This window comes from Pezoporus wallicus, unplaced genomic scaffold, assembly GCF_028554395.1.
Source record: "Pezoporus wallicus isolate ANWC-B61680 ecotype Strahan unplaced genomic scaffold, APGP_CSIRO_Pwel_v1 contig_4816, whole genome shotgun sequence".
Taxonomy (NCBI): Eukaryota; Metazoa; Chordata; class Aves; order Psittaciformes; family Psittacidae; genus Pezoporus; species Pezoporus wallicus.
The window spans coordinates 1,313,958-1,326,365 of record NW_026640990.1 but is presented as its reverse complement, the minus strand read 5'-3'; the positions used below and the strand labels follow the sequence as shown (position 1 = coordinate 1,326,365).

Sequence of the window (12,408 nt, the reverse complement as noted above, 5' to 3'; positions counted from 1 at the left end):
AGGACAACATAAAGGGGGTGATCTCTAAAAGGCAGTAGATAAAAAAAGTTGCTTTGTTATGTGACATAACCCCTTATTAAATAACATTTCTTGCTTTACTGGAGTAACTCTTGTGTTCAGGAAAAGTCAAAAAGGACCTTTCTCATTTACTTCACTTGAATGACCTCAAGCAAAATCAAGCACATTAGTAAGTGCATTTAAATATGTTTCTTAATGATTTTAGCTGGAATTATCGAATGCACAAGCTGGAAGTTTTGGTGCTTTAATATATAAGAAGCTCAAGGAAAAGAGACCACATTAGTATAATGCACTGTTTTATTACTCAGCCTGTAGTGTACATAGACATATGACTTCCCACTTTAGAGGTATTGACATTAATAAACACTGTACAATTACATACATCCTCCTGCATAAACTAGTAAACCTGTGTGAAAGATTTTTAACAATGTACTTTTAAGATCTTCAATGTTTATTAGTAGATTTAAATAATAGAGGGACATAATGTATTTGGTAAATATGCTTTATCATAGTAGTGGCATTATCACAGAGTTTGTATGTGGTTTTCATTCCCAGGTTGAACATGTGGATGGTGTTGAGCCTATAAGATGGGGTTTCAGTGAGTTTGTGGGAGGAAAATTAGAAAATGGCACATTGGGGCTGGGGCTGCTGGCATTACGCATTTGAAAGACACATATGACAGTTGAGCATTCTGCAAAATTCAATTAAATGTAGTGAGTCTAGGCTCATCTTATTCAGTGGTGCAGTTAACCAGACAGACTGTGAGTACCGAGGGATCAGGTGAAACGGAGTCTGTTATCTTATTATTCCTCTCAAATATATTCTCATTCATAATATTTCCTTTAGATAATAATATAAAAATGGAAAGTGTTCTCATCTCCCCAGAAAAGCCTCATGAATTTTAAATATATTGAATTACTATTGTATCCTGTTTGAAAGCAAGTTGGCTTTATTTCAGCTGCAGAGATTATCGTCCTTGGAACATAACTGTACAAGATGCTTTGCTGCAATAGACTATCTGGTTTATGACTGCATGGCGTGAAAGGTACAGAGTTCAGGTCCCCAGAGAATAATCAAGAATAGAAGAATGTCTTACTTTATTAAAATAATTGCTCTGAATTATTTTGCAGAACACTAATTTAGTTAACAAAGAAAACTCTACCACTAAAACAGATGTGTCCTGGGGGCTTAAGCTAATTGAGTTTTCAGTTAGAGTGGTCATACTAGGTCAAACCTAAGGTTCTTGGAATCAGTGCTGTCTCCAGCAGAGATGTGTTTAGGGAGAAATACATAAGGTCAGGTCACTTTCTTAGGGTGCTCCTATACTCCTCCAAGCCTCCAGTTATTTGTGACTTCAGAACTTCTTTCATGCTTCTCCCTTAGAGTCAACACAAAGTGTCATACACTGGGGTCAGCTGAAAACATGAAAACCAAATTACTGCAAAAAATATGCTGTGCTGGGGAATGTGAACAGGTGCATCTAAGTTTTTGATGAAGAAACATTCAGTGCTTTCCACCACTTATATTCAAAAGATTCAAAGATATGTTTTAAATATAATACTGCTATTTTAAATAAATTGTACACTTAGTAATCAGTCAACATCTTTTGGGCTTTGTGTGTTCTGGCATGTTTACTGGGCTTCCATCCCTTTTGGTGAAGCTGCTCTGTCCTTGGTGGTGCAATGCAGTGAACAGTAAGGCCTGCTATCATCATTAAAAATTCTTAGGTCTGTCCACATGATGGATGATGGCCATGGAACTCATGATCAAGAATTAGAATTTATTAGTCAAAATAACTAATACAGTGAGATCATGTTTGTCTGATTTGTTTACTGTGGTACTTATTAATTAAATTGGAAATATATTTTGGAGAGAGCAAAGATAAGAGTTACAGCTTACTAGGGACCAAGTCTTCTATTTGCATTTGGGCAAGGAAGGAATTTACTTATTTTATTCATGTCTACTTCAGAGTGTAAAATGGTCAAAGATTTTTGTTCCCTTTAGATTATGAAAGATAGCAGTGAGAGCTTTTACATGTTAAGGTTAGTTGGGGGTTTTATTATCCATGCTGTTACGTGCTGTGGCGAAGAGCATGCCATCGCTTAACCAGCTCCTTGGGCTTGCTGATCATTTCATTCCAGTGTTCTAGTTCTTTGCCACGGGTGTACATGAAAGGCCCAACTACTACATGTCCTAGTAGATGTGTTTCTGGGAAAAAAAGAAAGCAGTTTGTGATTAACAGCTGTAGTTGCTTCTTCAAAATCCTTACCTGAATTAGAAAATTAACTTTTATCTCTCTAATGCATGTTCTGAAAGTTCGTTTTAACCTAAAATTTTCGTCAAGGAATTAACTCTAGATTTCAAGTTATGTAGTTTTTACATGCCAAAATTCAGCATTAAAAAGTACTGCAAGTAAGCGAGTATTCAGTCAATTCAGGCCTAGCTACTGCCTGCACTCTAAACTAGAATCAGTTTAAAGCACACAGATCTGTATCTGCCCAGCCCCTCTACCTTAGGTGTAGTGTGGAAGTGTTTGTTTTGGACATTAGCAACCTTAGCAGGTCTCATATGATATTCGAGCTGGGGAAAGAATAGTTTTAGTGGGACAGCTGTGAGTTGCATTATGTGGGTTGCCACTGCCCCCCCTCATGCCTGAACTTGTCAGCTGTGGAGGGAGAAAAATAATTAAAGCCTGCCTTTACATGAACTTGAGAATGTTTCTGAAGTGTTAGTCTGTCTGCAAGTGAAAATGGTGAAAGACTACTTCTGTCAATCCTCAAAGCCAAAGAACCTGCCCAAAAATTCACCTAAAGGAATTTTTTAAGAAGTACGTGAATCCAAATGAGGGTATTAATGCTTCACTATTAAGATCATATCTGCACTGCAGGGAAGATGCTTTCTTGTGAACAGTGGAAATAGGAAATTATGATTCATTTCTCTAAGCAGAACTTCTTCATGCATTCTCTGACATAGTAAGAGGCAACTTCAAGCATCCGGTTTTCTTTCAGGGAATGGGGATGTTTGTAATCTCTCTTCTTTCTTACTACAGTAACTGCTGTGATAATTAAAATTCCTATTCTTCTTTCAAATTTGGTTAGGAACAGTGAATAGCCTCAAAATTTTGAAGGTTGGGAAATACACATACAGAGAACGTAATTGCAAAAGCTTGTTTTTATAGGATACCAGAATGAAACCAAAGTACAGCACCTTCTATTGATAGTGACTAGCCTACAATTATTTTATTCCTGTCTTCCATTAAGTTTTTCTTTAGCCTCTGAAAGAGACGCGTACACTTACTGCAAATAATAAGTTTTGTTCTGCTCTTTGAAGAAATATCCTGTGTAATACCCCAAACCTTTGTACATTTTATGATTATTGCTGAAAAGGAATTCCTCCCAGGTTTAAGTATCTCTGCCGTATTTAAGAGATTTATGTTATCTTAACTGTAATAATTTATATTGCTTACTTTCACCCTTGATACTCTGGAGCACAGATAGATTTAGGCTTGCTGTATCCAGCTCTGTCTGATCTGCCTTGAAACTGAAGGTTTCATTATACACTGGATTGGGAGATCCCAGAACAGCTGCTGTCTTTTTACTTTTGATGAATTTATTATGGTTCATTAGCGAGACTTTGACATGCACACCTTGGAGAAAAAGATATTCAAGAGGAACATAGATCAGAGGCAGCTGGGAGAAGGCTTAAGAAATTTCTTGCTTTCAGGTGTCAATATTAAGTATAAAATTAGATCATGACTGATTTGCAAAACATATATGGCAGCACGGCAATGCAGAACATTAAGCAGGAGTACGCAAAGTACTTAGGGGCCAGTTTTGCAGTGTATTTTCCAATTTAAGGTCTGTTGAAAGGAGCAGTCGTGTTTTTACCCTGCGTCCTTGACCTTAATATTCCTGGTCCTTCCCTTCATCTGATGGGGACTTTTCTGAAGGCTTAGTTTGTTTGGTCAGTAGTCAATTTCATATATTTGATCCCATGATTGTTTGATTCATACAGGGAGGCTGTGAGGGAGGAGCCACATCACAGAGCTCCAGACTGTGTTTGGATTGGATAAATTTCAGAGGAGTAGAGTCTCCTGGTCAAAGAAGAAACCTTAGACAAAAGGTTTTACTAATAATTTCTAGCCCTGTGGTAAGGGGTTTGGTAGAAAATTTGAGGAAGAAAATGAGGAAGAGATCAATGATCTCTGCTCTTTCTTCTAGGAAATACTACAAAAATTGGTACGTGAGTGTGGAAACAAGAGCAAGACCAACAACAAAAAATGCTTTGCTTCCTGAAGGGGACCTGTATTGTGTTGTGGTCTCTGGCAATGAGATCTAAAGCAGCCTGAAATCTTCCATTCTTCTCTGCCCTTCTACAAAATTTAGTGACAAGCATGTAGAAAATTAATTTTAATTGATTGCTAAATATTTGTTCTTTTCCAGTGAAGCAGTAAGAGATTCCATACTGCTACTGTGATTATTACTCTGAGGCCAGGGACATGTGAGCATGGTATACCAGGAAAATGCCCACTGCAGTAAAGAAGAAAAATTGTGAGTCCATGCTATGGTCCTTTGGACAATGGCCAGGCTGTCCTAAAATGGATTTTATTTTTTTTCCCAGTTCAGTTCTACCCAGAACAGCTGTTCAGTGTAAGTGGTTGTCCTGCAGCTGTTACCTCTGGGCTTTTGCCTTGAAGCAACTCAGTTAAAGTCAGCATCCCCTGAAATGCTGCCTTCTCTGTAGTAGGGTAGTTGCTCACTGTATTAAAGCAGGAGAAAAAAAATGCTTCTGATGACATGAGACAAACCACTTATTATGAAACAAAATCAAAATGTAGCAGAACCAAGCTATCAAAATGTAATTACCCCAGTAATAAAGCATGGGTTATTTCCACACAAATTAAATCACTCATGTGTTTATTTTTTGTTTTCAGAATCACTCAGTGCAAGCCTGGGTGGACAGATGAGGAAGGAGCAAATTAAAACAGGAATTCTGGAGCTGATAGCAGAGAGGAAATCGCACTTACTGATAGAATGGCTCTCCTCATGGAGCTTTAATCCCCTTGCCCTCAGAACCACTACAGTGAGACGGCCCAGGTAGTCATTGTAGCTGAGGGAGAACTGGATATCACCATACTCTGAAGGAGGCTTTGGAAGCAGAACAACACTTGTCAAATATATCTCAAACTTTCTCTTCACACAGACAAATGGGGAAGGGGGGAAGTTGTCCTTTCTACTAGCGGTTTCTGCCACACTAAGGGCTCAATTCACATGAGTAATAAATTGTAATGGCTTTATTCTGTTGTGACATTGGATAGAACCACTTAATCAGCTTTCTGGAACCTCTGAACTACTATCTCTTCCAGGTGATGCTTGTTTCTGTGCCTTTACTGCCTTTTTCCTGCTCTCACAAATTCAGAACAGAAGCAAATAACAAGAAGTGTGTTCTTAACTATTTCCTAGCTTGTGTGACTGTTTCTGGGCAGTTGGAGAATCCCTGCGCAACAGCTATGGATCTGCAGGTTGGAATCTTGATTCCAAATGTTTATCAAATACTTCTGCATTTGATGTAGATATATGTTGTATCAAGTACTTCAGCTGTACCTCTCTACTTGTAAGATGGCAGAAGTTCCACAGTGCCAAGCAGCCTGCTATCACATACCTCCAAGTTTTCTTTCTCCAGATCTCTCCATATGATTAGCTTGTTGTCATTGGTTAATAGTTCATTTTTCAGTGGGAAGATAACTTGGCCTAGGAGATGATGTTTCTTCTGCTTATCAACATGATAAACCAAAAACTTCAGAGTTCGATAGAACAACATTTTACTGGAAACCTATATGGGAAAAGGAAGACTATATTAATAATTATAAAACATCCGACACTTTAGCATGACTTCAGAGGAAGAATTTTTCAAAGTGAGTTAAAGGTAGGTGGAGATTTCCTTTGATTATTTGAAGTGCTTTGATTATTTGAAGACTTTCTTAATTTCCCTAAAGTTTTAGCTATGCTAAGTCTAAGGATACAAGCTAACATAGAATGAGTTATCTTGAAAAATGTGCAATTAACTGGGGTTTTTTTAACTTATGGATATCTAGTGTTATACAAAGCATTTGCTTCCAGATGCAAATGTCTAGAAATCTGTAAACACTCATTTTTCAGTTGGTCTGAAACACAAACTGTTTTTGTTTTAAAGCTTTTGTCTTGTGACACCTGCTGTGAAAGCCTCTTAGCTTAGGGAGCCAAGCTCCTAGCTTTATAGTGCCATAGAAATAGCATACCAGATAGCTCATGAGTTCTAGTTTCTAGCCTACTTCTACAGCATAGAAACTAAAAGCCATGGAATCATTAGTTCAGTATTGGTTCTGGACTTTTAGAGCTGCTCAGCTGAACTACTTGGGCATAGTTCAGACTAGAGCTTTCATCATTCCCAGAGCAAGTTCTGGAATCCTCAACAAGCAAGATCTTTGCTGGAGCCACAGGCTTCAGTAGCCCAGAATCTCCAGAAGCCCCAGTAATAACTCTTATCTCCAGTGGGAATGACTGGTAGCATGGTAGAAGTTTGTAGAAATTTAATTTTCACAAAACATGTACTTAAGACAAGTCAATATTTGCAAACAAAAATCTGCTTCATCAAAAGGAAAAGTACCTGAAAAACAAAGTTTTCATCAAACTGCGGGTTAAGAGTTTTGCGTTTCATTTTGGATTGCAAGTAGCTTCTTTCATCAGGCAGCAAGTAGATTTTCACAAATGGACTACAGGAATCAGCAGCAGGAGGCTGCAGTTTTCTGACTTTGATCAAGGAGACGAGGAGTCTTTCTGACTCTTGCTCATATTCTATGGAGAACCAGAGGCGGCCAATGTTGCCTTCAGGAAAATCTGTCTCACTTTTGTCTTCAGGAAATTTGTACAGCTCTGGGTTAATGGTCCCTACAACGTAAGCTCCAGCTTCAAGAAATAAAAACCAAGAACACTCAGATTAGTCTCAAGACCATAGTAGGCGTTTTTGTAGCCACTGCTGTATTTGGGGAAATCACATTAATCTCTATATTAACAACCAAATTTTCCATAAACCTGGTATTTTAATCCCTTTTCCCTCAAATTTGGAGGAATAATTGTAGGCTGCGACACATTTCTTTTTTCTATTCGTGTGACTGTACCTTGATAGTTTTTTGCAGTCTGCAACTGGTCACTACTATTTCTGGGGACAACAGTTAGGCACCTTCTGAGAGCTACACTCATGCCTTTACAAAACACAGGAGAGATTGCTTTGTCTGTCATATGCACAAGGTCCCACAGCACATGGCTGTGGGATGTAGCCAGAATGGCTTTACTCTGGCCCAATTTCTACATGTATAAAAAAATATATATGCGTACAAGTGTTTAGGGCTTATACTGTCTAATGGTGTCTGGTATGCACCCAGTAAGCATGTTTCACAGTAATAGTTACTCTTTAAAAGAGTACCACTAAAAAGAGTCCTGGTTTTGCAATGCCATACCCAAAGAATGAAATGATGACCGGGGCCCAGACTGAGGAATCATGTAGGGGTCACTGTCTTCCTGAACATGTTCTTCGTTCATCAGATTAATCCAGTCTCGCTCGTGCAGTGTTGGTGGAATGATAAATGGAACGCTTCTGGATCTGCTCAAGACAACAACAGCTACTGACTTCTGCTTGGAAACCAAACTTGGTAACAAAAATAAGTTTCCTGTTCTTATTTCATAATCTTGTAAGAGTTATATGGAGATGTACAGGTAGAAAAGATATTGTTTTGCAAATAATTGTATAATGCCTAAAGGTCCATCTGATCTTAATTCTTCAGACAGATCCCTCACTTTTTCTTTTAATAGTTCTTTAGAATTGATCTTTCAAAGGAAAGGATGAATTAAATGCAGCTGCCTGCTTTAGAGCCCCAAAGCTCTGCACTAACTAACTTTCTAGGAGAGTCTCCTTTCTGAACCAAAGTGCTATTGTTTAGCTCTCAGATGCTTCGTTATGAGACCAGCAGGAAAGAATGGAACATAGGATGAATCTGTCTAGGTAACAGATAAAGTTATCCATGCACCAGTTACACTTGAATCTGTTCTCTCTTACATAAATCAGAAATAATAATTGCATTTGTAGATAAAGAAAGTACTGTTTTCCTTCAGGAACAAAACAGAACATGACTGATGTTTTTATACAATTTAGGGGGTCTCATTTACTTATGAACATTAATATATTTAGATGACCCCCTCATTTGAGATTTTACAAGTTTAAATAAAGTACCATTAGTGTATGCTTTAAAAACCAAAAATATATACCTTGTGCTTTTTAGCTGAATTTCAGACTGATCCTGAAAAACAGCATTTGCATTTGTCGTTTTGACAGCACCGGTGAGCTTTTCATAAGAATGGAACCAGCAAAATTTCTTCCAGAGCAGGTATGCAGTTATTCCGATGAGAACAAATAAGAGGATCCCTCCTATTATACCTCCAGCAACAGCAACTGCTTGTTCTGTTCAAACATAGAAGTATATAAAGCATAGGATGATCAAAGTTACGTATGTTTTGGGGATAGACAGGAATATTAAAACTGAAATATTTATTTGATTTAAATTCCAAAATGATTTTTAAGTGAAACATTCTGTTCATGTGCACATATTTGTCTTTGGTTATAGCATGATGCAACGCTTGAAGATGTATGACATCAACAGAGGTAAGAAACTGTTCTGATTTGCAGGCAATGGCTGTAGTGTAGAAGGCTCTAGATGGGGGGGGGACACACACGACACACAACATGAGACTAAACCCGAAGAGCTGTTTAGGCTCTTATTTTATATTAGCATAAGCGTTTACCTTATCGTGGCAGAAGCGCTAGAGCTTTTAGAACAGAAGAAAAAGAAAACACAGGAGCACCTAACACAAAAGTCACCATTATTTTTGTTGTTTTATTCTTTCAACTATTAATCTATGTTGAATTGAAACTAGATCCTGTCACAAGGAACAAAGCCAAGTTCTGTGTTGTTTTCTAAGGATGCATGTGTTTCCTGATCTGTAACATCAAACTTAAGTATCCATTAAACACAGTTTCCTGAATCTTGATTACTTCAGATAAAACCAAATCTTGTATAATTTGGGGTTTGGGATTTTTTTTCACACTAATAAAACTTAATAAATGCATTTAATATGAATATGAGGAATGCTGTTGTGAAAATTTCTCCCTAGACCAAGGAAAAATGATTGATAGTGGGTTCAGTTTGTTGTTTTCTCATGTTTGCTGAATATGCTAGAGTAAAAGTCTGGAAAAGCCACTTCTGCACTGTACTTTATATGCAGCCTGTCTTGGCCTACCACTAAACTGGTACTGGTGCATTGAGACATGATTAGGTCTCAACTGAGAACTGGTTTTACCAGAATATTCGTCTGCCTGAGCCCAAACTGCAGAACTACTACTCACTGCAGCCATGTGAGGCAGTTTACCATCAGCTGGGTTCTTACGTACTGCCATTTCTCAGGATCTCCCCTGAAACTGAAGCAGCAAAGTGACCTGCTGTTCTCTCACAGTTGCTACTGACTTTTTCTTCTCTGCTTTTAGGTAGAGGTAATGGTGGTTATGCTTTATTCTTTTTTCCTTTTTATCTGCCTCTCTTTGGTAGATACTTTGCAGTTAACCACCTCTATATAATGGTATAAGTAAAATCAATACAAGGACAAAATAATCAGTCAACACTAGTAATCGTCTTGATTAAGAATTCAAAAGTAATTTTCTACAGTTTAGCTTATTGATTAGATCTATAAATATATAGGAAGTGAGCTGTAACTATGTGTATTACTGATCTTTTTCATGGTTGCCATGTTCCTATAAGTGATATGAAATGTCCGTCAGCTACAGAACACCTCTGTAAATACCTTGTTCTAGAAAATTAACCTGGACGTAGTGCCTCAAAGGCCTTTACGTGATCCTCTCTCATTTTCCTGCATTTGGTACAATCATAGGAGCCAACTTATTTTTTGCAGCTTTGCTCCAGGTGTATTGCCTTTGCTCTCTGCAGGAACTGGCTGGCTGCTTCCCCATGAGTCATATAATCACTCATGTCTCCCAGCACCGTGGAGCAACCACCCTGCTCATGGCTATACCTGAGCAACAGGCACTTTGCTGTCCTTGCAACTGGCAGGTAGGCTGAATAGGTTTCAGCATTTAATCAGGCTATTGGTACAACAGTATCAGTACAAGACTTGTCTTGAGGAACATGAAACGAGTACCTATTTGGTATGGGTTAATATTAATGCAAAGAAAAGTCTGTACTATTACTGGTCATTTAGTTTTCTTTTATAAGAATGCATAGTATGAGGAAATGCATTAACAGATGCAGTCCTGAGCATGGAAAATGTGTGTTTGTTCCTCTTAGTCTTACTTAACTTCTTACTATTTAGGGCATGCTTGAGTGTGTCTTCAGTCAGATTGCTGTTTTATTACAGCTTAGAAGGCCAGATGCAGAAAAAATGCTTTAGTTTAATGCCCATGAACATAATAGAAATTAATGGTTCACTTCATGCAGGTGCACTATCAACAATACAAATGTTTGTATGGCCGGTGGTTTTACTGACATAAGTATCTTAAAAGTTAACATTTCATGCAAGCTCAACAGCCTATTTAACTTGTCCTTTCCATTCCAAAGTCTTTAATGCTCTCAGCAGCAATCCTCTGCTCTCCCCCCAACCAATCTGTCACCATTTCCCATTAAGAACAGTAAGCTGAGGTGCTCTGTAATGCAATAAAGAGTACAATGGCTGTGCATTGATTTTTGGAGTAAGAGAATGAGTTTCCAATCTCACGATTAAATGAGTTTAATGCATTGAATTTGTCCACTGGAAATTGTTAGCTATTTATGACCCACCTACTGCCATTGGCTCAAATTCTGTTTATTTATTTTTACACAGTGGTATATACAAGGTAAAGTTTTACTCATTTCAGCAAAGCTCCCTATGATTTCATGAGGTCAGGAAAATTTTGCGTACTTCATCTCACCTGCTTAGATAAGCAGCAGAACCAGTAGGTTAGAGTATGACGTAGTACTAGTCTCAAAATCAATCACTGAAATAAGTTGAGTCCGCAGGGAGAAAAAATATGTATCTTTTTTAAATAAGTACCTGTCATTGTGAGGAATTGATGTATTGTATTGTTCTGTGATCCAGGATCATGGCAGCTGGAGGTGGATGAGACGTGTTGGATCACTTAATCTCCAGGTGTCCTCTGTTAATAGGTACCACGTTTATCCTAGCACAGAGAAATGGTGACAGTCATTATCTTTTGTGTTGGGTCCCGCTTTGCTTAATGTCCAACGATAATAAGCTTTTCTTAAACTTTGCAGCATGCCTTTGGGAGTTGTGACCAGCCACTTACCCATCAAAAGCTTTCATCCACACATACTCAGATTTACTAGCAATTACAGTACGGGTAGAGTAAAAACCAAATTATCTGGGGTGGGGTTAAGTTCTTGGCACTTGCAGTGTCTGTCTCGCAGAGCCGGCTTGTCCTCCGACAGCGCAGTGCTCGGGGCACGGAATGCAGATCGGCGGTGCGTACCCGAGCCGCAGGTTGCAGGCTGCCTTTCCTCCCCCGGCTCCCTCAGCAGGTCGAGCGGCGCTACAGCCCGTGGAGCTCAGAGACAGGTTTGAGTCCTTTCCTTACCCTGACTTCGCCGCAGCGCTGGAGGGGCGGGCGCCGGGCTGGGCACCGGGGAGCCGGTTCCCTGTTGCCTGAGGAGGGCAAGGGCAAGGGACCGCGGGGCCAGCGGTGCGGGGGCCCGACTCCCTTCCGTGCGGTCACGGGTCCCTCGGCGGCCGGCGGTAGCTCCCCGTGCCGGTCTGGGGCTGCCGGCAACCCCGCGGGTGGCTGCCCAGCCCCTCCCCGGCCCGGCCCTCCGGCACCCCGGCTGCACACGGCGGGGCTGCAAGCACGAGTTAGAGCAGAGGCGTCTCTGGTTCTGGCCAGCAGAAAGGGCGAGGGGCACGTTCGGAAGCAGTTCCAGCCTTACCTAGGCTCTTCGTGCAGGGCCAGCCGGCACTGGCGGGCTAGGGATGGGGGACAGGCACTCCGGGCTTCAGACAGCTCATCAGCCGTCCTGCCTGGGAGTGAGGTATGCAAACAGGCAGAGAAGTAGCCGCTGTACCGAGTAAATCTTCTGTCAGCCCTAAAATGCCCTGTGCAACGTATAGAACAAGAGGGAATGGATTTAAACTGACAGAGCGTAGATTCAGATTAGACATTAGAAAGAAGTACTTCACTATGAGGATGGTGAGGCACCGGAACAGGTTGCTGATAGGAGCTTTGGATGCCCCATCCCGGCAGTGTTCAGGGGCTTTGAACAACCTGGTCTAGTAAGTGCCCCTGCCCATGACAGGGGAGTGG

At 40.0% G+C, this 12,408-nt stretch overlaps 2 protein-coding genes and 1 long non-coding RNA gene across 5 annotated transcripts in view; 2 read left to right on the top strand and 1 right to left on the bottom strand.

Moving 5' to 3' along the window:
- Positions 1-66: 66 nt before the first annotated feature.
- On the top strand, positions 67-5,067 carry LOC130605829 (uncharacterized). Its single transcript, XR_008973799.1, has 3 exons — positions 67-187; positions 4,033-4,256; positions 4,952-5,067. It is a non-coding gene; the product is annotated as an uncharacterized LOC130605829 (long non-coding RNA).
- Positions 1,765-11,274, bottom strand: LOC130605824 (synaptotagmin-15-like). Of its 2 annotated transcripts, none has more exons than XM_057421607.1 (8): positions 11,148-11,274; positions 8,319-8,511; positions 7,514-7,701; positions 6,664-6,962; positions 5,680-5,850; positions 5,045-5,165; positions 3,485-3,664; positions 1,765-2,226 (listed from the first exon to the last, which is right to left on the bottom strand). In XM_057421607.1, exons 1-8 carry the CDS (start codon positions 11,152-11,154, stop codon positions 2,090-2,092), a joined length of 1,296 nt encoding a protein of 431 aa, XP_057277590.1. In that variant the 5' UTR covers positions 11,155-11,274; the 3' UTR covers positions 1,765-2,089. The 2 variants fall into 2 exon arrangements, with proteins under 2 accessions (XP_057277590.1, XP_057277591.1); XM_057421608.1 differs by having other exon boundaries at positions 1,766-2,226; positions 7,514-7,656.
- The window catches only part of GPRIN2 (G protein regulated inducer of neurite outgrowth 2), a 29,973-nt gene continuing 27,013 nt past the window's right edge, over positions 9,449-12,408 (top strand). The window contains exons 1-2 of one of the 2 annotated variants that reach the window (XM_057421602.1): positions 9,449-10,171; positions 11,522-11,669. In XM_057421602.1, the coding sequence (XP_057277585.1) occupies positions 11,563-11,669 (107 nt within the window). In that variant the 5' untranslated portion in view covers positions 9,449-10,171; positions 11,522-11,562. Of the gene's footprint in view, positions 10,172-11,198; positions 11,261-11,521; positions 11,670-12,408 lie in introns of those variants that run through there. The other variant, XM_057421603.1, reaches the window with a different exon arrangement.

Excerpts from the sequence above, each read along its gene's own strand:
- LOC130605824 (XM_057421607.1), bottom strand. Across the intron at positions 5,851-6,663 it reads ATGAAAACTTTGTTTTTCAG|GTTTCCAGTAAAATGTTGTT; the intron begins GTACTTTTCCTT and ends TTTCCCATATAG. Across the intron at positions 2,227-3,484 it reads CCAGAGTATCAAGGGTGAAA|AAACACATCTACTAGGACAT; the intron begins GTAAGCAATATA and ends TTTTTTTCCCAG.